The following is a 26,824-nucleotide window of genomic DNA, read 5'->3' on the forward strand; positions in this document are numbered from 1 at the left end:
AAGAAGAAAGGTTACAGCAGTTTCCAGGGCAAATGTTTACCACATGGTTTCTTCATCAGGAATTCTTTCAATTTTCATCCACCCTCCTTCCATCCTCTAAGTAATCTATTTCACCATCTGTTTAACCTCAGCTCCAACTAGGATGAGCTAGAGAAAGAGCCATTGCCAAGATTTAAGGAGGTATTTGCTATCAGGGTCATGTAAATGTAGAGTCAGCATGTGCATAACCCTAAGAGAAAGAACCCTCTTAAATGATGCACTCTGCATGCCAGTAGAACCAAATGTGTAGTTTTAGTTTACGCAAAACTTTTGAAAATGACTCACATGAGAAGTCATTCTCAACCTTGGCTCCATGTAAGAATCACCAGAGTAGATCTTAAAAGTACTAACTCTCAGGCTAGATCCCAGACTCATTTAATGAGAACTTCAGGAGGTGGACCCAGGGACTTATATTTTTATTTTGTATTTAATGCTTTCTAGGTGATTCTCAAGGGCAGAAAATGTTGGAAACCAGGATCTGAGAAAGATGACATGCACCAAAAGGACTTCTGCAAGATCCCTTACAGAATTCCAACTGATTTAGCTTAAAGAGTGACAGGTGAGACTTTCCCAAGATGGTGGATTAGAGGCACCTAGCACTCCCCTACTTCTGCATGAGAGAGAATTAAAATAACTGGAATGTATCTGCTTACTTAAGTGGGTAACCATGAAGAAATGCTGAAGTTCAACAGCCAACAGACAGAAACTTGAAGAAACTCAGTGTGGAATAGAGGGTGGAATAGAGAGTCCCACCACCCACAGCATGGAAGCAGACCAGAAGGAGTGGCAGTTCTCCTTTGGCAGGAGCAGAGGTGAAAAAGGGAGAGTTCCAGCAAGTACCAATGGCACAGCATCCTCCAGATCCTCCAGGAAATATAGCATAAACAGTCAAGGGTCATGGGATTTGGATGGGGAACTAGCTATGGAAAAGTTCTCTACAATTCCCAGAAAATTCTCGTTGAACTGTAACTGGAAGCCATCTTGAGAAAGGCCTGAGTTTGTTGTTTTTGCACCAAAGGCCCAGGCATTTCCCTTTCTCTGGGACTCCATAACAAGGTCACTACTCAAGCTTGGTGGACAGTGGATGTGAGAGTCAGTTTGGCCTGGAAAAAGATTCTGGAACAAATTCACTGAGAGTTCTAGGCAGTGGGAGACAGGATTTCAGTGCTTGGGGGAACAAAGACACATTCCTCTGGAATCAGTAGTTTGATAGGCCAGCTATCAGGGTCTAGTGGAGTGAGTAGCTGTGTGTGACTACATGCAGGAGGCAGGACTATGAACACCAGAATCATGGACAGTGGATGACATAGAACCTACCACCATCCCCCCAACATTGATCCTTGAGAATCCATGGCCTCTCTCCACCCTCAGGGGCGGCAGGGGTCATGTAGCAGAGCGGGTGTTACCATGGTCCTGCCCTCCAAATACACAGCACAAAAACCTCCATAGATAATCTGTAGGAAGTTCCATCTACTGCGCTAGCTCCTAACCATGCTGTGGCATTGGCATATTCCCTAATCTTAGGGTGCAATCCAAATAGTCTCTTTATCTGGAGAGTTCTTCATTCCACCGTAGCTTGTTCCAGCATGCAAGACAGTTAAGAGGTATTCTAAATTATGCCAGCCACAAATGACTCCCACCAGTCATCTGACAAGCACCACAAAGGAAAGAAGAGAAGGATGATGAACCCCCAGGCTTTGATCTGGTATACCATTAAAAGATCAAATGTCCAAATAATTGGAATACCTCAGCTACATGCTGAAGGCACAGAAAACATTCAGTGAAATAACAGCAGAAAAATTCTGAAATCTTGGGGAAAATGTGGGTATCCAGGTATGAGAAGAATTTAGAAAGCAAAGTAGACATGACCAGAAAAGAACCTCTTCATGACATATTATGGTTAAATTGCCAAAAGTACAGAACAACACATATTAAAAACCACAAGAGAGAAGCATCAAGTCACATTCAAAGGCAAACCCCATCAGAACAACAGCAGATTTCTCAGTAGAAACTCTAAAGGCCAGGAGGGCATGGAAAAATGTACTTTAAGTCCTGAAAGAAAATAACTTTCAACCAAAATTACTATATCCAACATGGCTATCCTTCAGAATCAAAGAAGAAATAAAGAGCTTCTAAGAAAAGGACAAACTAAAGGAATTCATGACCAATAGACCAGCATTATAAAGTCACCAATGGGAATTCTATACCCAGAAGATGAAGAAAGATTCATGCAATCATAACAGCATGGGAAAGAATAAATCTCACTAGAAGAGTAGACACACAAATGAAAATCAGGAAAGAATCAAACATTATCAATATTGTAAATCATCAAATATCAAAGATAAATAAGACAGGAAGAAATTAATATAGAATATTCAAAACAACCTTAAAAATCAACAAAATGATAGGAACAACTACATACATTTTAATAATAACCCTGAATGTAAATGGTTTTAATTCTCCAATTAAAAGGCACAGGCTGGTTAACCAGATTTAAAAAAAAAACCAACAACCCAACAGTATGTGACCCCCACAAACCCTCCAAACCTGCAAAGACTTACATAGAATAAAAGTAACGGAATGGAAATTATATTCCAACCAAATGGACTACAAAGGAAAGAAGTAACTATACTTATATCCGACAAAAATAGATGTTAAGCCAAAATTAGAGGAGCCAAAGAAGGTCACTACATATTAACCAGGGGAACAATTAACTAAGAAGATAGTGATTATAAATACATATGTACTGAATGAACATCAGAGCACCCAATGTTATAAAGCAAACAGTACTAGACACAAAGGAAGAGACAGGCTTCAATACAATAATAGTGGGTAACTTCAATACTCCACTCTCACCAACAGAGAGATCATACAACAAAAAAGAAAATCAGGGACTGACATTGTAGCTCAGTGGTACAGCACTTGCCTAACATGTGTGAGGTACCAGGTTTAATCCTCAGCACCACATAAAAATAGATAAATAAAAGTATTGTGTTCATCTGCAACTAAAAAAAAATTTAAATCAACAAAGAAACATCAGAGTTAAATGACACTTATTGATCAAATGGAGTTAACAGACATTGCCAGAACATTCTATCCAACACATGCATAAGGGAAATTCTTTTCATCAGCACACAGAATCTTTTCCAAGAGATTATATATTAGGCCATAATGCAAGACTTAACAGCATCAAAAAAACTGAAATAATTTCTGGCATTTTATCAGATCATAAAGGAATAAAACTAGCAACCAACCACAAAACAAACTATACAAATGCATGGAGATTGAACAACACACTACTGAATAGTAGGTCACTGAAGAAATTGGCCAGGGGAGGGGGTGTTAAAAACTCATAGACTCTGGGGCTGGGGATGTGGCTCAAGCAGTAGCGCGCTCGCCTGGCATGCATAGGGCACTGGGTTTGACCTCAGCACCACATAAAAAATAATATAAAGATGTTGTGTCCACCGAGAACTAAAAAATAAATATAAAAAATTCTCTCTCTCAAAAAAAAAACCTTATAGACTCAAACAAAAATGTAAGCTTTAATACACTAGAACCTGTGTGATACAGAAAAAGCAATACTAAGAAGGAAGTTTACAGCAATTAGTGTCTACATTAAGAGGGAGAGGGAGCACCTGCAAATAACATAATGATGCATCTTGAGGTCTTGGAAAAACAAAAACAAAACAAACTCAAAATAAGTAGAAGGAAAGAAAGAATGAATATCAGAGCAGAAATAAATGAAATAGACACTAAAAGTACAAAACAGCTGGGTGTGGTGGTGCAAGCCTGTAATACCAGAACTTGTGAGGCTGAAGCAGGATTGCAAGTTCTACAATAGCCTCAGCAACTTAGTGAGGCCCTGTCTCAAAAAGTAAGCTGGCATGGTGGTGCTCTCTGTAATCCTGGTAGCCGGGGTGCTTAAGGCAGGAGGACCACAAAATCAAAGCTACCCTCAGCAATTTAGTAAATTAGTTGCTTAGGCAACTCAGCAAGCACCTGTCTCTAAAAAAAAAGTCATAAAAAGGACTGGAGATGTGGCCAGTGGTAAAGCATCCCTGAATTCAATTGTTGGTACCAAATAAATAAATAGAAAAATAGATAGACAGGTAAAAATAAAAAGGATTGGGATGTGGCTCAGTGTTTAACAGCCCCTGAGTTCAACTGGGATGTGGCTCAGTGATAAAGTGCCCCTAGTGAAAATAAATAAATAAGCTAGTAAATAAATAAATAAAAGCAACACAAAAGGATAAATGAAACAAACAGTTGGTTCTTTGAAAAGATAAAGAAAATTCAGAACTTTTTAGCTAAACTAACGAAAAGAGAGAAACCCCAAATAATTAAAAGTAAGAATTAAAAAGGGATACAACAGATTCCACTGAAATTTGAAGGATTATTTAGGAATATTTGAAAAACTATATGCCAATAAATTGGAAAATCTAGAAGTAATGGACAAATTTCTGGGCACATAAAAACCTACCCAAACTGAACCAACAGTATATTTAAAAACCTAAACAGAACAACAGGATGTAATGAGATTGGAGCAGTATTTAAAAAAAAAGTCTCACAACAAAGCAAAATCCATCTCTGGATGGATTAACTGCTGAACTTTACTAGACTCTCAAAGAACTAAAAGAAATGACCCTCAAACGATAACAAAAGTAGAAAAGAGAAGGAACTGTTCCAAACTTATTTTATGACATCAGCATTACCCTGATGCCAAAACCTGATAAGGATACACATGTATACACACACAAACCAAAAACTAAAAACAAAACAAAAAAATTGTAGACCAATTTCCTTGACCAGCGTAGATTTAAAAATTTTTTTTTTAAAAATGGGCAAATTGAATTCAATATCACATTAAAGATATCATACACCAAAATTAAGTTGGTTTCATTACAGGGATACAAGGATGGCTCAATATGTAAAAATCAATAAATATAATACATCATATAAATAGAATTAAGGATAAAAATCACATAAGGAGAATACAACAGACACTAGTATTGCTGTATGTATATACATGGCTGTATAACCAATGTGATCCTGCAATATGTACACGTGGAAAAATGAGAAATCATACCCCATTTGAATCAAATGTATGATATGCCAAGATCATTGTATTGTCTCGAGCAACTAATAAAAAATAAAAATTTAAAAAATCACATAAGAAAACAGATCCTGAAGAAGAATTATCCAATGGGCCCATCCACGGATGACTTAACTCTCTAGGTTTATGGACTTCTGTTGCAACTTACTATTTACTCTTCAACTCAGGGGTACATTCCCCTGACCTCTTTTTATATTTTATTTAGAGACAGAGTCTTGATAAGCTGCTTAGATTGTCACTAAGTTGCTGAGGCTGGAGTTGATCCTCCTGCCTCAGCCTCCCAAGTTGCAATTCTGAAAGGGTAGCTATTAAATTGTAGAAAACTGTTAGCTAACAAGTAACTCTCATTTAATAACACTGCAAATAAATTTTATCTTTGAAAAGAGTACAATAAATGAATTCCAATTTTATTGCCCTATAGAATGTTAATTGGTTTTATATGTAATATACCAATCCTATTCCAGCCTCCTTTCCTTCTATGACTATAAATACTTCTGACTCTCTACACTTTCTAAAACCAGCTTTACCATATGCTACTCCCATAATTAATGAATTAATATAACAAGATGTACTTTAGATAGGATGGTGGGAGCAGTCTCTGAATCCTAAAGGATGAGAACAAAGCAACCATGAGACACAGAAGGGAAGAGGAACCCACTCTTAGGAACTTAAGACATCAACATAGCATGTATATATGTCCTACAGCTGGAAAGAGATTGCCCAGAAATGGCTCGAAGGCCATGAGGCTAAGGAAAAAAGTTCAAGTGAGGGAGAGAGCTCTGATATAAAAATGGAATAGTAAACAGGGACTAGATTATATGCAGAGTCTTACAGATCAATGCCACTCTACTACACACAATAAGCAAATGTCTGTAGAGTTTTAAGAAAGAGGATGAAATTTTATACATCTGTTTTGTAAAGGTCACTCTCTCAAGTTGGAAATGAGATAGGAAAAGAGAAAAGAGAAGACCAAAAAAACAATGGAAAAACCATTGTGTTACCCAGGTAATTGTAGAAGGTGACCTGGTCTAGTGGGAACAAAGAGATGGAGGCAACAAGCAATGACACTAGAACTATACTGCCAGTATGGTTCTATATTGGGGAGTGAGGAAAAAGGAGGAATCCAGGATGACTTCTGGATCTCTGGCATGAACATCTGTAGATGGTGGTGTCATTTACCAAAACTGGAAAAATTAAGGGATAGAGGTGTGTTCTCTCTCTCTCTCTCTCTCTCTCTCTCTCTCTCTCTCTCTCTCTCACACACACACACACACACACACACACACACACACACACACACACACGTATGCCATTCTTAAAATAAGGGTATCCATTCACAACTCAATGGATGTGACGGCCTGAAAGTGACAGGGCTACCACTAGGCTTTCAGGTTAGGGCTTCACAGAGGCCTTCAAGGTTTATGTCGCCAAACATCAAGCTAATAGGATGCAAGCAACAAAATGGAAAATTCTAGGTGGTGGCTCAAAGTTTGGCCCAATCTTGCCTTTATTCTTAAGCAAAATATGCTAACTACAAATAACTTTTATTTAGTAAAACTTCAAATGAAGGAAGACAATTCAGAATAAACTCTGGATATACATAAACCCCCAGAGGTAAAAGACATCAAGCCAAGACTAGTGACATATGCCTGTAATTCCAGTGGCTTGGGAAGCTGAGGTAGGAGGATCACAAATTCAAAGCCAGAGTCAGCAACTTAGTGAGACCCTGAGTAAGTTAGCAAGATCCTGTTTCAAAATAAAAAATTGTAAAAGGGGATAGGGATGTAGTTCAGTGATTGGGGTTCAATCCCTGGTATCAAAAAAACAAACAAACAAACAAACAAACAAAAACAAAGGCTACATCAGGGGCTGGGGTTGTGACCCAGTGGCAAAGTGCTTGCCTTGCACATTTGAGGCACTAGGTTCGATCCTCAGCACCACATAATAAATAAATAAATAAATAAACAAAATAAAGATACTGTGTCCCTCTATAACTAAAAAAAAAAAAAAGTCCTTTGGGCTGGGGCTGTAGCTCAGTGGTAGAACACCCACTTCCCACATGTGAGGTACTGGGTTTGATCCTCAGCACCACATAAAAATAAATAAAGACACTGTGTCCAACTACAACTAAAAATATATATATTATTAAAAAGGCTACATCAATGTTTCTAAAATACAAACAAGAAAACTTTATTTCCTTATGAGAAGGTACTAATTCTTTACACAAATACTTTGACAATCCTTTTCACAGCCCCTAGGAAATTAAGCTGTAGATCTGGGAACAAATCAGGTAAAAGATTTTTATTTTTTTATTAGTTCTAATCAGTTATACATGACAGTAGAAAGCTCTTTGATTCACTGTATACAAATGGAGCAAAATTTTTCACTTCTCTAGTTGTACAAGAAATAGAGTCATGCCATTCATGCAATCATACATGTACCTAGGGCAATGATGCCCATCTCATTCCATCATCTTTCCTACCCCCATACCCCCTGCCCTCCCCTTCCTCCCCTTTGCCTTATCCAAAGTTCCTCTACTCATCCCATAGCCCCACCCCCCATTATGGATTAGCATCCACTTATCAGAGAAAACATTTGGCCCCACAAATCAGGTGAAAGATTTAAGTTTAACTTAAAATAGGTAATAAAAGTGTCAGAAGTTTTTTTGGTTACTGGGGATTGAACCCAGGGGCACTAAACCACTGAGCCACATCCTCAGCCCTTTTTTGTATTTTAACTACAGACAGGGTCTCACTGAGTTCCTTATGGTCTTGCTGAATTGCTGAGGCTGACTTTGAACTCACAATCCTCTGCCTCAGACTGCAGAGCCACTGGGATTATAGGCGTGCACCAGAAGTTTATTCTAGTATACAACAAATTAGCTCTAACTTTTCAGAAGATAACATTGGAAACCCCTACAATAAAGTTTTAATACCCATTTACAATGGAATAAGAACTATGACAAATCCAAATTCAATATGATGTAACTTTCAGCCATCAAAGCCAATGACTGCTGTAGTAGTCTTGTAGCAACAGTCTTAGGGCAGATTGTCTTCTAGCAACAGACACCAAGCCACTTGATGAAATGATGTTCCATCAAGAAACCTATGTCAAAGAACCAAATTCTGTAATGTAAACACATACCTTTTGGGTCCAATTATTTTCCCATTTGGAAAATATTTCAAGATTGCAGGTTATAGTTAGCACCTTACTAAAAGGAAAGAGGAATGGAAAAGAAGCCATTTTACATAGCAATGGGGCATAGGGTCCAGAGGCAGAGATGCTGACTCTAAATTTTACTAACCCTGGGTATATATATATTCAGTTACTCAACCTCCCTAAACTTTAATTTCCAAATTTGTAAGATTGGGACAATAATAACACCCCAGTAGAGACTCACAATGTTATGCCATAACCAGTTCTCCTCTCCTCGAAGTCACCTGAGAGAATTGTGTTTCCCCAGTTTGCTCTGCAGTGAATCAGATCCATGTGAAAAGTTCTGGCCAATGCACTTTGAGCAGCAAAAATATGAGTCACATTCAGGCCAAAAGAATTTAACTGCTAGGGTGAGAAACTCTTTCCCTGTTGCAGCAATTGGGGGGGGGGACAGGTTTTGTTTTGGAGATGCCATAAGGTAAAGCAGCCAGGATCACAGGACCACCACATGGAGAACAGCTGCTCTAGAAGAGGGTCACCCTGACTCACTGCAAAGTGGGACAAGAATCTTTGTCTAGTGAAGGCACTGAGATAGTTGTGGCATGTGTTACTATAGTTTATACCAAACAATGTAAACCTAATAAGCACTGCACCTACTTTACTGGGATGCTCTGAGGATTAAATATGACAGTGTCTGGCACACTCTAAGTCCTTGAAAAAGATTAACAGATGACTGCAGCCCCCTGATGCTTAGTGTAAGGGGCTTTGTCTCCCATAGCCAGCTATCACAGACAGCAATCATCTCAGATATTTGGATTATCCACACAGTCTCTATGAATTAACCATAAATATTTAACCCATTTAGGTGTCTACCACAACCCTCATAGGACAGGAGAGAACAGCTGAGTAATCTTTACCTCAAAATGAGGAAAAGAAACAAATTTCCTGCATAACCATGTGGATATATGAAAGTACTTTGTATCACAGTGAATTATCAAAGGACTTGAGTGCATTCCTCTGATAATCACCTTCTTCATACGGATTTTAAAATCTCCTTCTAAGGCAGTAGAAATAATATTAATATTTGGGGCCTTTGCTTTTTGTTTAAGCTGTGGAGAGAGCTCAAGCATATTAGTGGGCTGGGAACAGGGATGGAAAGATAAGAGAATAATAAATCAGAACTATGAGAAGATAGATTCATTCTGCCAAAATTTTAGTACAGTGCTTTGGGAACTGGAAATTAAAGGATGAGCATATCTGATGTGACTTAAAGGAATGGAAAAGAGAAAAAAAGAACAGTTCCACTCAACTCTCTCCGTCACTCCACCCCTAATCCCTAAGAGAGCCTTAAGTGACATTATAGGTACCTCAAGTGGAAAATTAAACTGAATCTTATTATTTTGCCACAGGCTCTAGAAGTCCTGTCCCAGTCTCATCCTAAATAACAAAATCTGTTTTAACTGCAAGTCAGTTAAATGGAACTAATCTCAGGTCACTCTCTGAATTTTTTTGCCCATTTAAAAAAGAAAGGAACTAAGCCACCTGCTAAGTTTTTTTTTTTTTTTTTTACAGAGTTGGAGGAAGTGAGGAGAAATTCCACAAAAGCTTATAGAATAGGCCCTAACCCCACTAAAAATTGTCCTCATAAATAAGAAACCTGTCACAGACAATAAAAAATATAAAGTGTGAGATACTCACCACATTTAATACTTTCTATCCGCACAGGCAGGCCAGACTGTGCCGCAGCAATTAATTTCAGGGCAACGTAAAACTGTGTTGGACCAAAATAACCAACCCGTTTTGCACCACACAGCTCTGTGATCTGAAAACAGATAAGAAAAGTAATGCTGAAAACTCCATTTTGTAACAGGAAAATGAGACAAGATATATGATGAAACGTGAAGAATTTCACAAGGTAGCTAACCAAAAGTCGCTTGGGAACCTATATATCCACACCGGTTGGTTTCCCTCTCCTCCAGTTGACAGGGAGATTTTTTAATTCAGATCATTAAGTTCTACTTACCCATGATGTTTCAGTACTTATTTTCCTCCTCTTTCAAAGATTAAAATAAAGGTGACAAAGGATGGCTGTTACTCCTCTTACAAAGGAGAGTGATTTTTTTAGGGGGTAGATTCTAATGTACAAAGTTTAGAGTCACTGGGGTGAAGAGAACAGTTTAGTTATTACCACCACTTGTGGATTATCCTAGTTTATCAAAATTAGAAGTAAATTATTATCACAAAGTTCTCAGGAGAAATTATTTCCTAATCATTGAAATTATATTTTGGGTGCTCGTTTCAGAAGAACACAAAAGTACTGAACAGTAGGGCACGGTGGGGCACTCTTGTAACTCCAGGTACTCAGAAAGCTAAGGCAAAAGGTAGCAAGCAGAAGGCTAGCCTGTGCAACTTAGTGAAACTCTGTCTTAAAATAAAAAATGAAAAGGGCTGGGGATGTAGTTCAGTGGTGAAGCCACCCTGGGTTTAATCACTAGTACTGAAAGAAAAAAAAAGTACTACACACATATTTTTAAGATACTACAATAATTGGTGATTTCCATCCCATCACCTGGAACTAGAAAATCCTTCCCCACACCTGAATGGAGCTCAAATGTGACTTTTGCTCTGAAGCTCTTCCCAATATCCTGGGTATAATTTATTTTCCAGTGTATTCTGAGAGGAAGCCATTCAAATGTCTATAAATGAACACCATATGATACATTGTCTTGGATGTGCTTCAGCATAAACAGGGAAGTGGGCACATGGGTAAAATAAGCATAACCAAGAATTAATAATGGTTGAAGTCAGGTGATATGGAGAATGAACCTCCATAAACCTATCACAAGTTGGAGGCCAGCCTCAGCATCTAAGCAAGACCCTAGGCAACTCAGCGAAATCTTGTCTCTAAATAAAATATTTAAAAAGAGCTGGGTCTGGAGGCTGAGGCAGGAGTATCAAGAGTTCAAAGCCAGCCAGAGGAAAAGGGAGGTGCTAATCAACTCAGTGAGACCCTGACTCTAAATAAAATACAAAACTAGGGCTAAGGACGTGGCTCAGTGGTCTAGTGCCCCTGAATTCAATCCCCAGTACCCAAGGCAGGGGGAGAGTGTTGGGAATGTGGTTCAGTGGTAAAGTGCCCCTAGGTTCAATCCCTAGTACCAAAAAAGGAAAAAAAGAAATTGTAATGCTTGATATGTGAAAAACATAACAACTACATTTCAAAAGGTAACCATGTAGTATCAAGTTCACCTTTAGTTATTCCTTTACCACAGCTACTACACTGAACTGGAAATCTCTTTATTACAGGTAACCGAAAATACTGGTATAACATTTATTATGGTAGTTTAAGACTCATGCCCTAATCTGACATTAGTAAAGCACCTTGTTTACCTTGGAATCTGTCCTTTGGTCACATACAGCATTAGAATCACTGCTTTGTATACAAAGTAGAATATACACATTTAACCGAGGTAAGCCCATAGGTCACTTTTCCTGTTCTTTATACATGAAACCTCTGAGAAGCATGCCAAGAACATTCTGAAATATTCAATTCTCAAGGAAGAGAAAATAATTATAAGCCTTTGGAATTTACATATGGAGTCTCATAGTCTGGGACTTCTTGATCCAAAAAACAGGTTGATTTTATAAGATTTGTTGTTGTTGTTGTTCATCAGGGTTCAAAGTATTTTAAGTTTAAATTCCATCTGGAAAAGCTCTAAATTATGGGTAGAAATGTTTTGATGATATCTGAAGGAAAAAAGGTGGTGATTTATTCCAGATACTCCATGAGCAGGAGGTATTCTACAATATTTCTTCTTCAAACAATCTAAGTCACTGAGATTTACTCAAAATAAAGAAAAAATGAAAAGATTCCACTCTTACTTTTTAGTTTAAACTTTAAACCTGTTACACTCTCGGCTGGATCCATCTGAGATTACGTGTTGTACAAATTTATAAAACAGAATAAGGACCTATGGACTAGAGTTTGTTTTTTCAGGTGGAAGGCAAGAAATGGAAAAAGGGGAATGGATGAAATCAACTTCCTTACAGCTTACAGATGCACATTAAACTGCTGGGATGCTGGATACAAATCAGAAAAAAAAAATCACCAACAATGTGGGTGGATCCTGGACAAAGTTCTGGAAGGAGGTTGAAGGCCACTAAAATAGCTTCCCTCCTACCTAATTCTGTAAGATTAAGTGACTGTTCTGAATAACCAGTCCACACACGTTCCAGTTTGCCTGAAATAATACTCTCTTTCCTAGCTGAAATGTAATAAATTTTCAGAACTGTTCAAAGGTTTGAATAAGTTTCTCTCTTTCAAGTATTTTTAAAGGCCTCCTTACATTTTGAAACTTAAAAACTCTTAGAGAGAGGACCTGGAAAATTTCTCCAAAAGCACCCCTATTTTCTATTCTCTCTGGGCTGCACTTGGCAAAGTCCAGATTCTTTGCTCTGACTCCACTGCTCCCAATCTTCCCTAGACGGTGCACCTTCACACACCAGCCTTCATGGTCTCTTATTAAAACCGGGACATCTTCCAATTGCAAAGGGCTTCCAGGGCTCCTCGTTCCCTTCCTGCAAAACTCAGACTCCGGAGTGGCTTTTGAGGCCCCCCTGTCTGGCCCAAACTACCCTTCCAAAAACCCTCGCCCTGCAGCTAATTAAGGCTGTAACCACACCAGATTCCAACCCATCTCTCAACACCCAAATCCATTTGGGCTTATGGGCACTTGCTGAGCTCTCTGCATGGAAGCCAAATAGCTCCCCACTTCTTTGCCTGTCGGGCTTATTCTTCAAGTCACCCAAAGACCAACCTTGCCTCTGAACCTTAAGCAATCCCATGTGGCATGTTTTCTGCATTCTCAAACCACTTTTTACCAGCTATCACATCACAAGCCTTGTAATACAGTTAAATCAGTACAGTGGTAACTGTCTCCACTGTACCCCAACTCCTTCCCCTATCCCAAGTTGCCAACACAAGGCAAAATTATGTTCTTATCATTTGTATTCCCAGGGATATGTACTTTATGATGCTTGGTATATACTCAGTTGCTCAATGAATGTTGAATTAATTAGTTTTCACAGCCTGTAGCAGCAGAATAGTTCTTTCTCTCATTTTGTAATTACTTTTACAAGTGGCTGCTAAATTGGCTTTAGTCATCTCACACCATATAACCCAAGAGCTCCTGCAGGAATATAACAGAATTTTAACTTCTCTGTTCCCTTCCTGCTCAGCTAGGAGGGTATGGGGTTAAGTCAAAGCTTCCACCATTCTCCATTCTGGCCATAAACCTCAGAGCTCAGGAGAATCCCTCAGTGGTGTCCCAGCCACTAAACACTCCAGAAAGGTGCCTCTTTTGACTCAGCACACCCCCAAGTGGTGTCAGCTCCCAAGTAAGCACACTCAACAACAGAAATCCTGAAGAGAGTCTGAAGTACACACTTACAAGTTGTAACTCAGCCTCTTAGGAAACAATTGAGGAGGCAGGTTAATGATATGCTGGCTTTTCCCTTTCCTACTCATTTATACTTTCTAATATTCAATAGACTGGCAGTCCAGAGGGACTTGGGGTAAACCACTAAACAAAACATAAACCCCTCTATCCTACTGACCAATATAAGGTACTGTGGTATATGCCTAAGCCAAATCACACTCCTAAAAGGAGGTCAGATATACAGTGTTTAGTTGTGTTTTCTGACAGAGGATCCTATTAATACCTTAAAGTACTTATTAATTTTAAAGTATATTGGCCACTCACCACCAAAAGCACTGTGTATGCTAGGAAATGAGCATCATGGAACAAAACAACCTATTCTACACACATCCACACCCTTTTTCCTTCCCACTTTGCCAAACCATCTGAAAAGTAGGTTATAGACACATCTCATGACCCACCACCCCTAAGTACTTTATTGTTTACCTCCCAGAAACAGAGATATTTTCCTACACCACTACACCAGCATCACCACACCAAAGGAAATCAACAGTGACACAATATTATCATATAACACAGGGTCCACACTCACATTTCCTCAATTGTCCTCAAAATGGCTTACTAGCTGGATTTTCCTATTCTGATCCAGTATTTAATCAATGTTCATGCACTGCATTTTAATCTTATGTTCCCTTAGTCTCCCCCTAATCTGGCACAATCCCCCTTGGTCCTTAATGACATTGAATCCTTTCAAGAGTCCAGACCAGCTGTCCTCAGAATGTCCCACTTTTGGGATTTATTTGTTTTCTTATGATTACATTCAGCTCAAACATTTCTGGCAAGAATACCACACAGATGTTACTGTGATATAGAGAGAAGTAAACACCATGAGAGCCATATAATATCATAATATCCTACCTAGTACTCACTGTCAAGTTTGGCCATTTGAAATTTATATTCCATGTTACATAAGTAAAATGACATAAGTATAAGCTCATTCAATATAGCACCAATTAACAGATCAGAAAACACCTGGAGGTCCACCTCTAAGATATTAATCAACTGTGATTAATCCACACAATAGAATTCTAGGAAACTTTGTGGGCATCTGTCATATCTGTGACTGCCCATCTTTTTTGGAAAAGTCTTTTTTTTTGAAAAATTGCATATTCCAAATCCCACTTCCTGGCTTAAAAACAGAGAATCAAAATTCCCAGATTCCCTAGCAGCTCATATGCAAGCATATCACCTAAGTTCCACTAATCAAATTTATCCATACATTTCTTTCAAACGAAGGCTGAATATTTAGATGCATTTATTGATATGTTTATAAGCTATTTCTGGAAGCTAAAGCTAGCAAAAGTGGCTGCCAGCTGCCTCCAAGGAAGAAAACTGAGAGGCTAGGGTACATGGGGAGGAAAGAGTTTACTGCATATCATTTTATACCTTCTGAATTTTGAATCATATGAATGTAGTATTTATTAAAAATAAATTTAGGGGGCTGAGGTTGTGGCTCAGCGGTAGAGTGCTCACCTAGCACATGCAAGGACCTGGGTTCAATCCTCAGCCACCACATAAAAATAAATAAATAAAATAAAGGTTGGCCCTGGGTTCAATCCCAAGCACTGCACAAAAAAAAAATAATAAAATAATAAAAAGTCTCTTGAGGGCAAGTCCTGCATTTTTTTAACATCTTTGCTTTCCCCACAGAACCCATGCCACTGATTTCTAGCAAAGAAGGCTCACAGAATAAGTTAGATATGCCTATTGTGTTTTTACCCTTGATGGCTTAACGAGAACTCCTATGTATGGTATCTTGTACCATTAGATAGTGAATTATGTGACTCTATCAACATATTCAACCAAATACTTTGTTAAAATCTAAAGGATCAAAGACACTGGCCTGATCACAGAATAACAAGAAGTAGAACCTCAGGTAAATCATTTTGTAATCACCTGATTCCATGTAGGCAAAGCCAAAGGGGAATGCAACCCATCCTCCCAGAACTTTGAATTAACTTAGTCCATGGTAGTATTATGTTATATAATAAAACACAGGTATAGTAAAGAATCAAATATAAATTAGTATGGTTCTTTTGGGGGGAGCAGCATTTACTGGGGATTGAACCCAGAGGTGCTCAATCACTGAGCCATACCCCAGGCCTTTTGTTCTTTTTAATGAGACAGAGTTTTGCTTAGTTGCTTAGGGCAGCTTTGAACTCACAATCCTCCTGCCTCAACCTCCTGAGCCACTAGGATTACACGTGTGTGCCACCACAACCAGCCAGTATGGTTATTAATGACCAAATAAAAAGACTTTCTCCACTCAGGCTAGCTGTTTTGATCATGCCCATGATTCTCATGGTTCATTCTCTCTTCTGCTTTTAGGGAGCTGACAGAAGGTCTGGGATTATCAGCATTAAATTAATCAGAAACGGGAATACAGGTTTTTGCACAATGGATTGGCATCTATAGGCCTGACTGAGTGATTCTAGAGATTTTATTATGCACCTAGATTGTTTTTTTGGAATGAGGAAGAATTATAGATAATGATGGCATTTGATGACAATGGTCTTTTATGATTTTTGTAAACTAGGTCTTTTTTGGCAAACCAATGTCACAGCTTTCCAAACTGCCCAGCTGGCTTCACACATACAGGCATGCATCACCACAGGGTCAGGAGTTCCTTAGGACTGGCATCTGCCTGGGAAGAAATGAGGATCGAATAACTGAAGGTTGAACAGAGGGGAAGAGGTGATGGGGTAAACTGCTGAGGCACAAAGGAAGCATCCTCCCATAGGTTTAGAAGAAAAGAATAGCAGACTCCACAGTAAAAACTAACATTTACTGAGAGCAGACTGTGTCCCAGGCACTGACATAAATGGCAGGAATTAATGAGATGAAAGAAATACACATATATACACAAGAAGCCTTGACTCCAGAACCAAATTAAAATGCAATTACAGCTCAGATTACAAAAGAAAATTAGCTTTAGAATTCTGGCTCAGGGTTTGAGGCTCTATGTATCACAGAATTTTTGTACAGCTGGAGGTAGAGAAATCTCAGGTGAACACAAATGCATTGCCAAAATTACATACGACTTTTACTGGTTCTGGCAACTCAGAGTTTATCTCACCAGCCAAAGGATTAGCTTTGCAGAAAGTTCATTTATTGACATTTTTTAGAGCTTCTCAAAAGTAAAACTATCGGCTCAGGTTATTTGGAATTTTATGAGGTTGTTTATTTCAATCCATTCTATATTTATCTATACTATTTTATCTGCACTCATACAATTTATTTTTTAAAGAAATGTGTCCCATTTCTTTACATTTCAACTATGTGGAGCATCAGTATTGCACACAGATCTTCAACATGCTAAGGGAATGAATAAATGGATAGAAGTTCATTCTTAGATCACACTAGAGTTCTCACACTTCACCCTAAATCCAGATATTTTGAAGCCTCTAGCACAAAGCTAAACTCTTACCAGAAACATCCATTTTGGGTGGGATAAGCAATTTGACTTCATCAATTTGATTTGTCAAGTTCTCACTAAGGACTCTATCCAATTGTTAAAATAACAAATACATCTCTTACTTCCCTGACATTCTAACAGCCTCTGGTTGAGGAGGCTGATCCCATTTGAAGTGAGCTGCTCCAGGGCAATAAAGCTGGAGAAGGGCCCTTCCTCCCTGTTCATGAGTGTTCTCCTCACAAAAAGGTCCCATGACAACCAGCACACTCAGGCCTTCTGCATCACTATGGCAAATCCAGTTGGGTTTAAGAGGCTCCGGCCCAACCGATCAGAACCAAGCACCAAGACAATACTGATATTGTTACTACTGTGACCTAATGGGCATATAATATTGACCTAACTGACCTCTTTCCATGATCAAGTCCCCTTTCTGTGTCTCAACTATTCACATTCATCCTCTTTCCTCTCTAGGCACCCATCATTTTAAGGCTTGAACTTACTCTCATCTACCTTATCAACAGCTACCTGCTGACAATTCCCTGATAACCAAATCCCTAAAGTCTGTGATCTGAGGTCTCATGCCACTGAGCTGCACTTACGGGAAGGGACATCCCCAAGGTCCTCATGAGTCTTCTGCACCTATCTCGAATCACCTGTGAATACTGTTTCATCAGCCTAGATAGACTTTCCATTGCCAGAGGATACAATCCACTGGTCCCACTAAATTGATGACCCCACCACAATGGGTGAGCTTAGATCCAGGTTCTAATTGCTTCCAGGATGTTCTATCCAAAGTGCAGTTCACTCTCATAAGCCATGCTTAGAGATTTCAAAACTAAAAGATATCTGACAAAGAAAGAACAATCCCTGTTATCAAAAGATTTATAATCTGATTGGAGTGTGTACTTAAGAATTTTGTAAAAGATGATTGAAATTTAGCAAAGACTACTACACACCAAGTAGAAACTGGGCCTTTCTCTTTGTGGGAATTATTTCTAGTATCTAATCCAACATGAATGGTTTTGCAAGTAGGAACTTCAGAGTCTAAAGAAGTTAGAGAAATGCTAAAAATTAGGAAATCATCTGAATTGAAAGATCTTGCTACCCAACAATTTATATTAGAAATATCACATGAATCAAATTCACTGTGCAGTTTTCCAAATTCTTAGGCACTAAGATACCACTCACTTATGGCAAAGTCTCTTTGGACATTCCAACTAAAAGATACATACTATTTATGCTTTGGCAGCCAGAGCTACATGCAAGTTAGGCTCCATTATTTCTTGGCTTTCCAAGTGGTCATGAGCACATATCTGTGAGGGGGAGCAAGTGTCAGGAGTACAGCTCAGAACTGAGTATTTTCTTTCAATAGAACTGGAGAACAAACCACCAAGTTTACTTCATCATAACAGTATGATAACCAACTGAGTTGACCAGAGTAAAGAATAGAAACAAATGAGCATTTCCCATTTCTCCTCTGGCTTCCCAGTATTAGAATCCCTGCAGTATTTATGAAGTTTTCCACCTGCTTTCAGCTAAAAAGTTTCTGATACTCACTTTCCTTATTGATTTTTAATCAGGGTATGGACACAGGACATAAGCTTGCCAGCCAACACCCATATGGGCATTTTAATCAATAACAAATGCTGCAAACCAACAGGAATAGTAGATGATAATTTTCTTGTAAAGAGGAGCAACACCCAATTCCAGGGGCAGCCCCACCCCCAACATCTAATGCAGGCAATGATGTACAGGGGGAGACATACAATATTCAGTAGCTACAGTATCACCATCCTCAATGGATCAATTCTGTAGCATGATCCAGCTGTAGTTCTGGCAGTGTTGCATTCTAATTGTGGATTTTTCAACCCTCCCCCTAGGCTTCCCAGGAGAAAGAATGAATTACCAAAATTTATCCACAAACTCCTTTTCTGATTAAATTAGCCACAAGCAATTTCTGTTGGTTACGTGACTATGTTACTAAGAATCCTGGATGTTACAGAGGGCAGATTACAGGTGAGCCTTCATCATTCCAGGGCTACAAATTTGGCTGTATCATTATCTACAGCCTAACAAACCACCCCAAAACCCAAATGCTTTAAAGCAAATAATTATTTTGTTCAAAATTCTGGGGCTCAGCAATTTGGGCTGAGTTCAGCTAAATCTGGGCCAGGTGCCACTGCTCTCAGGTGGACTCACTTACACTTCTACAGTTGGCTTTAGGTTGGCTGGCTGCCTCTATTTTCCACCACATGGTCTCTTCCTCCAGCCCAATCTAGAATTTTTTACATGGTGGCAGAGTTCCCAAAGCAGTAAGGAACTGAAATGTTTCCTCATATCTAGGCTGAAAACCTGCACAAGGTCATTTCTGCATTCTATCGATAAACCAAGTCACAAGGCCAACCAAAATCCTAGGGAAGGGGAAACAAGCTCCACTTCTTTAATAGGAAGAGTTGCAAAGTACTGTAGGCATTTTGCAATCTACCATGCCTGACTGCTTGATAAAGAGCACAATGATAAAGATGAGACATTAGATAACCCTAGGGAATTCTCATTTATTAGAACTACTCATACCTAGAATCTGTGCTCTCACCACCATTTCCATTTACCACCAACAACTCCAGCCTCTCATTTAACAACAGCTAACTAGAAGCAATAAATACAGTGCTGAGCCAGCAAACTTAGCAGCCTGTAAACAATTTTGTACAGGTCAGGTCCCTTGGATTCCTCATACTGTAGGACATGCTAAAGAGCACTGGCTAGAATTGTGTGGCATGTGACATCAGCTCTCCATTTTTGGTTTCTCCATTTCTGAACCTCAGTTTTTCTCCCTCAAAGATCAAAGAAATTTGCTGCATATGAACAAATGGATAGTTTGATCACTTCACACAGAAAACTACTTAACAGCCCTAAATTACAGAAAAACCTAATATAAAACATAAAGGAATCTTTTAAAATCTCTTCTCTAAATTTGTTTATTCGGATCTTGAAAAGGTTTTAACTAAATCCCCTTCCAAGAGCCACTGAAATTGGCAGACCCCACAAATTGAAACTACATGTTTCCCTGACAACTGTTGAACAGAGAAAGGAAGGGCTTCTGCAAGAAGTCTCCATGGAAACCACCTAGTCCTTGCATCTTCCATTCACCTTATACTTTGGCTGGCATTCAAGAAGATCAAATCGCAATAAAAACATAAGGAAGCTGGCTTGTGAGCAATAAAGAATGTCTACGTTTGGTACAGTGAGATTTTTCCAGTAAAAAGGCATAGTCCAAACACCTCAAGACCCACCAGATTTAAAGAAGTATCTGTATGTTCAAACCATTTCTTAACATACCTCAGGTCTTAGTCCATTGTACTACTTTACATTGGAGATATATATATATATATGCAATAGAATTTTTTTTGTGGTATCAGGGATTGAATTCAAGGGTACTCGACTACTGAGCCACATCCCCAGCCCCATTTTTTATTTTATTTAGAGACAGGGTCTCACTGAGTTGCTTAGCACCTTGCCATTGCTGAGGGTGCCTTTAAACTCACAATCCTCCTGTCTCAGCCTCCGGAGCCACTAGGATTACAGGCATGCGCCACTGCACCCAGCCCACAATAGAAATTTTATTTCTTACAGTTTTGCAGACTGAGAAGTCTAAGATCAAGGTGCCAGCAGATTCAGTGTCAGGTAAAGGTTATCTATGGCATAGATGGCACTTATTTGCTGTAACTTCCATAGTGGAAGGTGCAAACAAGCTCCCTCAGGACTCTATTATGCAAACATTAATACCACTCATACCCTACTCTCATGAACTAATCACCTCCTGAAAGCCACCCTTTTAATACTATTACATTGGATATTAAGCTTCGACATATGAATTTGAGGAGGACAGAGACATTCAGAACACAGTTTCCCAAAAATAATTCTGGAAACAAAGTATATTGGTTTCCTAGTGCTGCTGTAATAAATGGGCTTAAAACAATAAACATATATTATTGTCTTACAGTTCTGGAGGCATGAAATACAAACTCAAGGTGTCAGCAGGGTTAGAAAGTTTCCTTTGAGGGCTCTAAGGTAGAATAAGTTCCATGCCTCTCCCTAAGCTTCTTAATATTAAGTCTCAGAAGTTCTTTGGCTTATAGTAGAATCATCACTCCAATCTTTGTCTTCAAATGGCTTTCTTTCTGTGTGACTATGTCTTCACATGGTTGTCTTCTTATGAGAAAACTAATCGTATTGTATTATAGTCTCACCTTACTGCAATATGATTTCATCTTAACTTGATTTTATCTCCAAAGACCCTATTTCCAAATAAGGTCATGTTCTGCAGTACTAGTGATTAGAATATCAACATATATTTTGAGGAAGACACAATTCAATTCAGAACATACTGCTATATAACAACTATTTTATTTTCCCTATTCACTAAGTTTTTAAAGCTAATTAATAGCTCCATTTCTTTTGTAGCTCAATCAAAACAGAAGATCATACTTAAGCACAAAGCCACAACTAGCTACCGTGAAATCTGGGCAGTGCAACCTTTACTCTGGACAACCATGTGCCAAGCTCAAAACTGGAATTTTTATTGCAAAGGAGAAGAAGGTAATGAAAGTCAGGGGACAAAGAATTCTCAGTCACAGAGGTAAAGAGTAAAATCACTCAGGAAAAACAGACACCCTGCCCTTCGGTGAAAACCCACTGCAAAAATGAGATCATAAAAGTTAACCATGCTTGGAAAGACCTTGGAACTGAAATGAAGAAATTAGTTTTATGCCTAACCAAAAAAAAAAAAAAAAAAAAACAGAGGCAAGAGACACTCAAAGGACACAGAATGAAGAGCATCCCAAATTATAAGTACTTGAGGGGAAAAAAAAGTCAATCACAGTGAGGCTGAATCATTTTGTATTACCTTCAGCAAGGTATGAATGATGCAGTTTCTCTACACTCCTGCCAGCATTTGATGATGTCACCCATTTTTCATTTTAGCCATTCTGATAGGTTATGATGTGATATCCCATTGTGGTTTGAATTCTCATTTCCCTAATGGCTAATGATAATGAACATAACTCCACACCACATCAAGATATGTGATTTGCAAATACTTCCTCCCACTCTGGAATTTGTCTTCACATCCTTTTATGAGGTCTTTCTCAAAGTAAGTGTTCTTAATTTTCATGAAGTCCAATTCATCCATCTTTCTCTTTTATGGATTGCATCCTTAGTGTCAGATCAAAGGACCCTTGGTCCTGAAGAATTTCTCATATTTTTATAAGTTTTATATGTTACATTTAAGTTTGTGACCCATTTTTAGTTGTCTTTGGTATAAGACATGAGGTTTAGATCAAGGCACTTTGGTTTTGCCTATTGAAGGTCAATTTTTCTAGCACCATTTGTTGAAAAGGCTATCTTTCCTTCTCTGCTTAACTGCTTTAGAAATTTTGTCAAAAACATCAAAGCTCCATTCTGTTCTCTATTCACTCTGTTGTGAATAACAGGAATAGACAGCCTTAAAACTGAGAGAAAATATTTGCCAGCTATTCATCTGACAGAGGATTAATATCCAGAATACATAAACAATTCAAAAAACTTTTTTAAAAAGAGTAATCCAATTTAAAAATGGGCAAATGATCTGAATAGATATTTCTTTTAAAAATACAAATGGCAAACAAATAAATAAAAAATACTCAATATCATTAGCATCAGGGAAATGCAAATTAAAACTACAATGATATATTATCTCCCACAAGTTAGAATGGCTACTATGACGAAATTTAAGAAATGATAGCGAGAGCCAGACGCAGTGGTACACACCTGTAATCCCAACTGCTCAGGAGGCTAAGGCAGGAGAACCAAAAGTTCAAAGCCAGCCTCACCAATGGCAAGGCACTAAGTAACTCAATGTGACCCTGTCTCTAAATAAAATACAAAGTAGGGCTGGGGATGTGGCTCAGTGGTTGAGTACACCTGAGTTCAATCCCCAGTACCTGGCCCCCAAAAGCGAGAATATGGAGATAAAGGAACTCTGACACACTGTTGATGGGAATGTAAATTAGTACAGCCATTATGAAGAGCAGTACAAAAATTCCTTAAAAAACAAAAACAGATTTACCTTATGATCCATCTATTCAATTCAGGGTTTACAACCAAAGAGAATGAAATCAGCATGCCAAAGAGTACCTGAAAACCCACGCTCACTGTGGCACTGTTCACAATGGGTAAGACATGAAATCATCCTAGGAGCCCATCAACAAATTAATGGATAAAGAACATGTGGTGTATATATACACAACGCAGTACTATTCACCCATAAACAAAAATTAATTTCTGTCATTTGCAGCAACATGGATGGGACTGGAGGGCATTACATTAAATGAAATAAGCCAGACACAGAAAGATAAGTATCACATGTACTCTCTCACATATGAAAACTTAAAAAAAAAAAAGTCAGGGCTGGGGTTGTGGCTCAGAGGTAGATAAATTGCCTAGCATGTGTGAGGCACTGGGTTCAATCTTCAGCATAAAGTAAAATAAAGACATTGTGTCCACCTTTAAAAAAAAGTAAGCATGAAAGTAGAATACTGATGGATAGAAGGGTTGAATGGAAGGTGATTGGATTTGATCAATGCATGCTGTGTGCATGCACAAAAATATCACACTGAACCTCATTAATATATACAATTAGTGTGCTAATAAAAAATAAAGTTTTAAAAAGTCCAACATGGTGGTATGTGTTTGTGCCACCAGCCATTCAGGAAGGTGAGGGCAGGAGAATCACTTGAGCCCAGGAGTTCAAGATCAGCCTGGGAGATAAAGCAAGATCCCATCTCCAAAACAGAGGTGGGAAGAGGTGGGGAGGGAGAGGAAGATATTGAGATTTTTGTCAAAAATCATTTGAGCATATTTCTGTGGGTCTATTTCTAAGTTCATTGACTGATTCCATTGATCTATATTTCCATTCCTCCACTGATTCCATACAGTCTTGATTACTGTAGTTATAAGTCATAAAATCAGGCAGACTTATTTTTCCTCTTTTATTCTTATCGAAATTATTTTAGCCAGGCACAGTGTTCAAACCTATAATCCTAGTGGTTCAGGAGGCTAAGGCAGGAAAATCACAAATCCAAAGCCAACTTCAGCAACTTAGTAAGGCCCTAAGCAACTTAGCAAGACCCTGTCTCAAAATAAAAAATAAAAAGGACTGGGGATGTGGCTGAGTAGTTAAGAGCCCTTGGGTTCAATCCCTAGTACAAAAAAAAAATATTTTAGCTATTATAGTTTATTTGTCATTTCATATAAAATTTTAAATATTATCTACATCTACAAAAATAATCCTGCTACGATTTTTATAGGAATTACATTAAACTTGTATATTGATTTTCAGAGAATTAACAGGTTTACTGCCCTCTGATCCATGAACATATTATGTCTATATGTGTTTCAGTGTACAAGTCCTGTGCGTATTGGTTACTAACCTAAGTATATTTGAGTAACTGTGAATGGCATTCTCTCCCTGTATGTATGAACATACACACACACACACACACACACACACACACACACACACACTTTTTTTTCTCAGTGTTAGGGACTGAACCCAGGGTCCTGTGCATACAAAGCAAGCACTCTATTATGAGCCACACTCTTGGCCCAGGTATTACATATTTTTTAATTTCAGTGTCCATGTGTTTGTGGCTTATATATACAAATACAATTCATTTCTGAACATTTTTCTCTTATCCTTAGACCTTGCTGATTTCACTTATTAGCTCCAAGAGTTATTTTGTAGATTCCTTAGTATTTTCTATACAGACAATCACGCCATCTACAAATAGGAATAGTTTATAATTCTTGGGGGGGGGTCCCTTATGATTTGTGTGCCTTTTATTTCTTCTTCTTGCCTTATTATACTAGCTATAATTACCAAAACAGTGTTGAAAAACAAGGATAGGAACAGACATCCTTGCCTTAAAAATGATCCCAGGGCTAGGGTACTAATTCCTAGTTAATTCCCTAGCACCACAACCAAAAATGATTCCACATACAAACTCAAGGATGTAGAAAAAAATGAAGGGACAATAAAATAATAACTCTGTCTATAAATCTAAATTGGGAGTTGGCCTGTAGACCAAATCTAGGTTATTGCCTGTTTGTGCAAATACAGGCAAATATAATCATTTACATATTGTCTATGGCCACTTATCACTATAGCAGTAAACCTGAGCATCTATGACAGAGACAATATGGATTACAGAGACTAATATAATTCATTTATCATCTGGCCTTTATAAAAAAAAAGTTTGCTGAACTCTGACCTAAATAAAAAATACCTGCATAAAATAATATGAGTTGTGAAACTTAATATATAGTACTAAAATATATGGCAAAAACAACAGAAATTGTAAGCAAGGATAAGTGGAGTCAAAGGTCCTTGCATCATTCAGGAGAAAAATAAAAATAAACATTAATGGAAATAACCTTTTAGCTGGGTACAGTGACATACTCCCACAACGCCAGTGACTTGGGAGGTTGAGGCAGAGGGATTGCAAGTTCAAAGCCAGTCTGGGCAACGTAGTAAAAACCTGACTCAAAATTTAAAAATAAACAAGACTGGGGATGTAGCTCAGTGATAGAGTATCCCTGAGTTCTATCCCCAGTATTGCAAAAAAAATTAATTTAATTAATTAAAAACAATTTTAACCAAAACATCCCCTAAATGTATCCTTTAGGTTCAGAAGACAGAAAAAGATCTATCCCTTCTATTTCCATTGTTTTTTTTTATTATATCAAAGTATGATCATTAACCCAATAGCTTCACTGGGCAGGAAGGGGCCACATGTCTACATTAACTCCCTCCATAAAACATCTATAAAAACGGGGCATGGTGGCACATGCCTGTCATCCCAGCAGCTCAGGAGGCTGAGGCAGGATTGTGAGTTCAAAGCCAGCCTCACAACTGTGAGGCACTAAGCAACTCAGTGAGACCCTGTCTCTAAATAAAAATACAAAATAGGGCTGGGGATGGGGCTCAGTGGTTGAGTGCCCCTGAGTTCAATCCCCGGTACCAAAAAAAAAAAAATCTATAAAGGTAATTGCCAGTTCCAAATCATCCATCTCCTTTCTTTTCACTGCTAGGGTGACTATCCATCCTGGATTTCCTAGGAATGAGAGGGGTTCCTGGGATGTACAACATTCAATACTAAAATTAAGAAAGTTCAAGTTGATCACCTAACTTCCAATGGCCCATGCTAGTGAAATGGACTGACTGGGACACAAAGTTCTGCTTCCCATTCATTTCTAATGAGGAGATCACTTTTAGTGAGTCAGTGAGCAGGTCATCAAGCAGAACTAATTAAAGTTAAGTGCACAGTCTCAACTTGTGTATTCCTAACAATTCTTCCCAAAATGATGCCTTTGAAAGCAAACACAGCCCTCTGCTCCTCAAACATGCAATGTGTTCACAAATTGACTGATATAGAAGAATGCATACACATCTCATCGACCTCCATTTTCTCAGTCTCTAGATCTCAGTGTCCTACTAACTGATACCAGTACGTAGCACAGAAACAAAATCTATTTTAATCTAAGAGAATTGGGAAACTTCCAAAG

General features: G+C 38.4%; 1 protein-coding gene across 11 annotated transcripts in view; it reads right to left on the minus strand.

The window, feature by feature from the left end:
* The window catches only part of Reps2 (RALBP1 associated Eps domain containing 2), a 210,590-nt gene that overhangs the window by 133,556 nt on the left and 50,210 nt on the right, over window positions 1-26,824 (minus strand). For all 11 annotated transcript variants that reach the window (XR_013431903.1, XR_013431904.1, XM_078035089.1 and 8 more), the window contains exon 2: window positions 10,010-10,133. Coding sequence is in view for 8 of the 11 variants with exons in the window: in XM_078035089.1 (XP_077891215.1) it covers window positions 10,010-10,133 (124 nt within the window). In the remaining 3 variants the exon portion in view is untranslated. The remainder of the gene's footprint in view (window positions 1-10,009; window positions 10,134-26,824) is intronic.

Source organism: Ictidomys tridecemlineatus, chromosome X, assembly GCF_052094955.1.
Source record: "Ictidomys tridecemlineatus isolate mIctTri1 chromosome X, mIctTri1.hap1, whole genome shotgun sequence".
Taxonomy (NCBI): Eukaryota; Metazoa; Chordata; class Mammalia; order Rodentia; family Sciuridae; genus Ictidomys; species Ictidomys tridecemlineatus.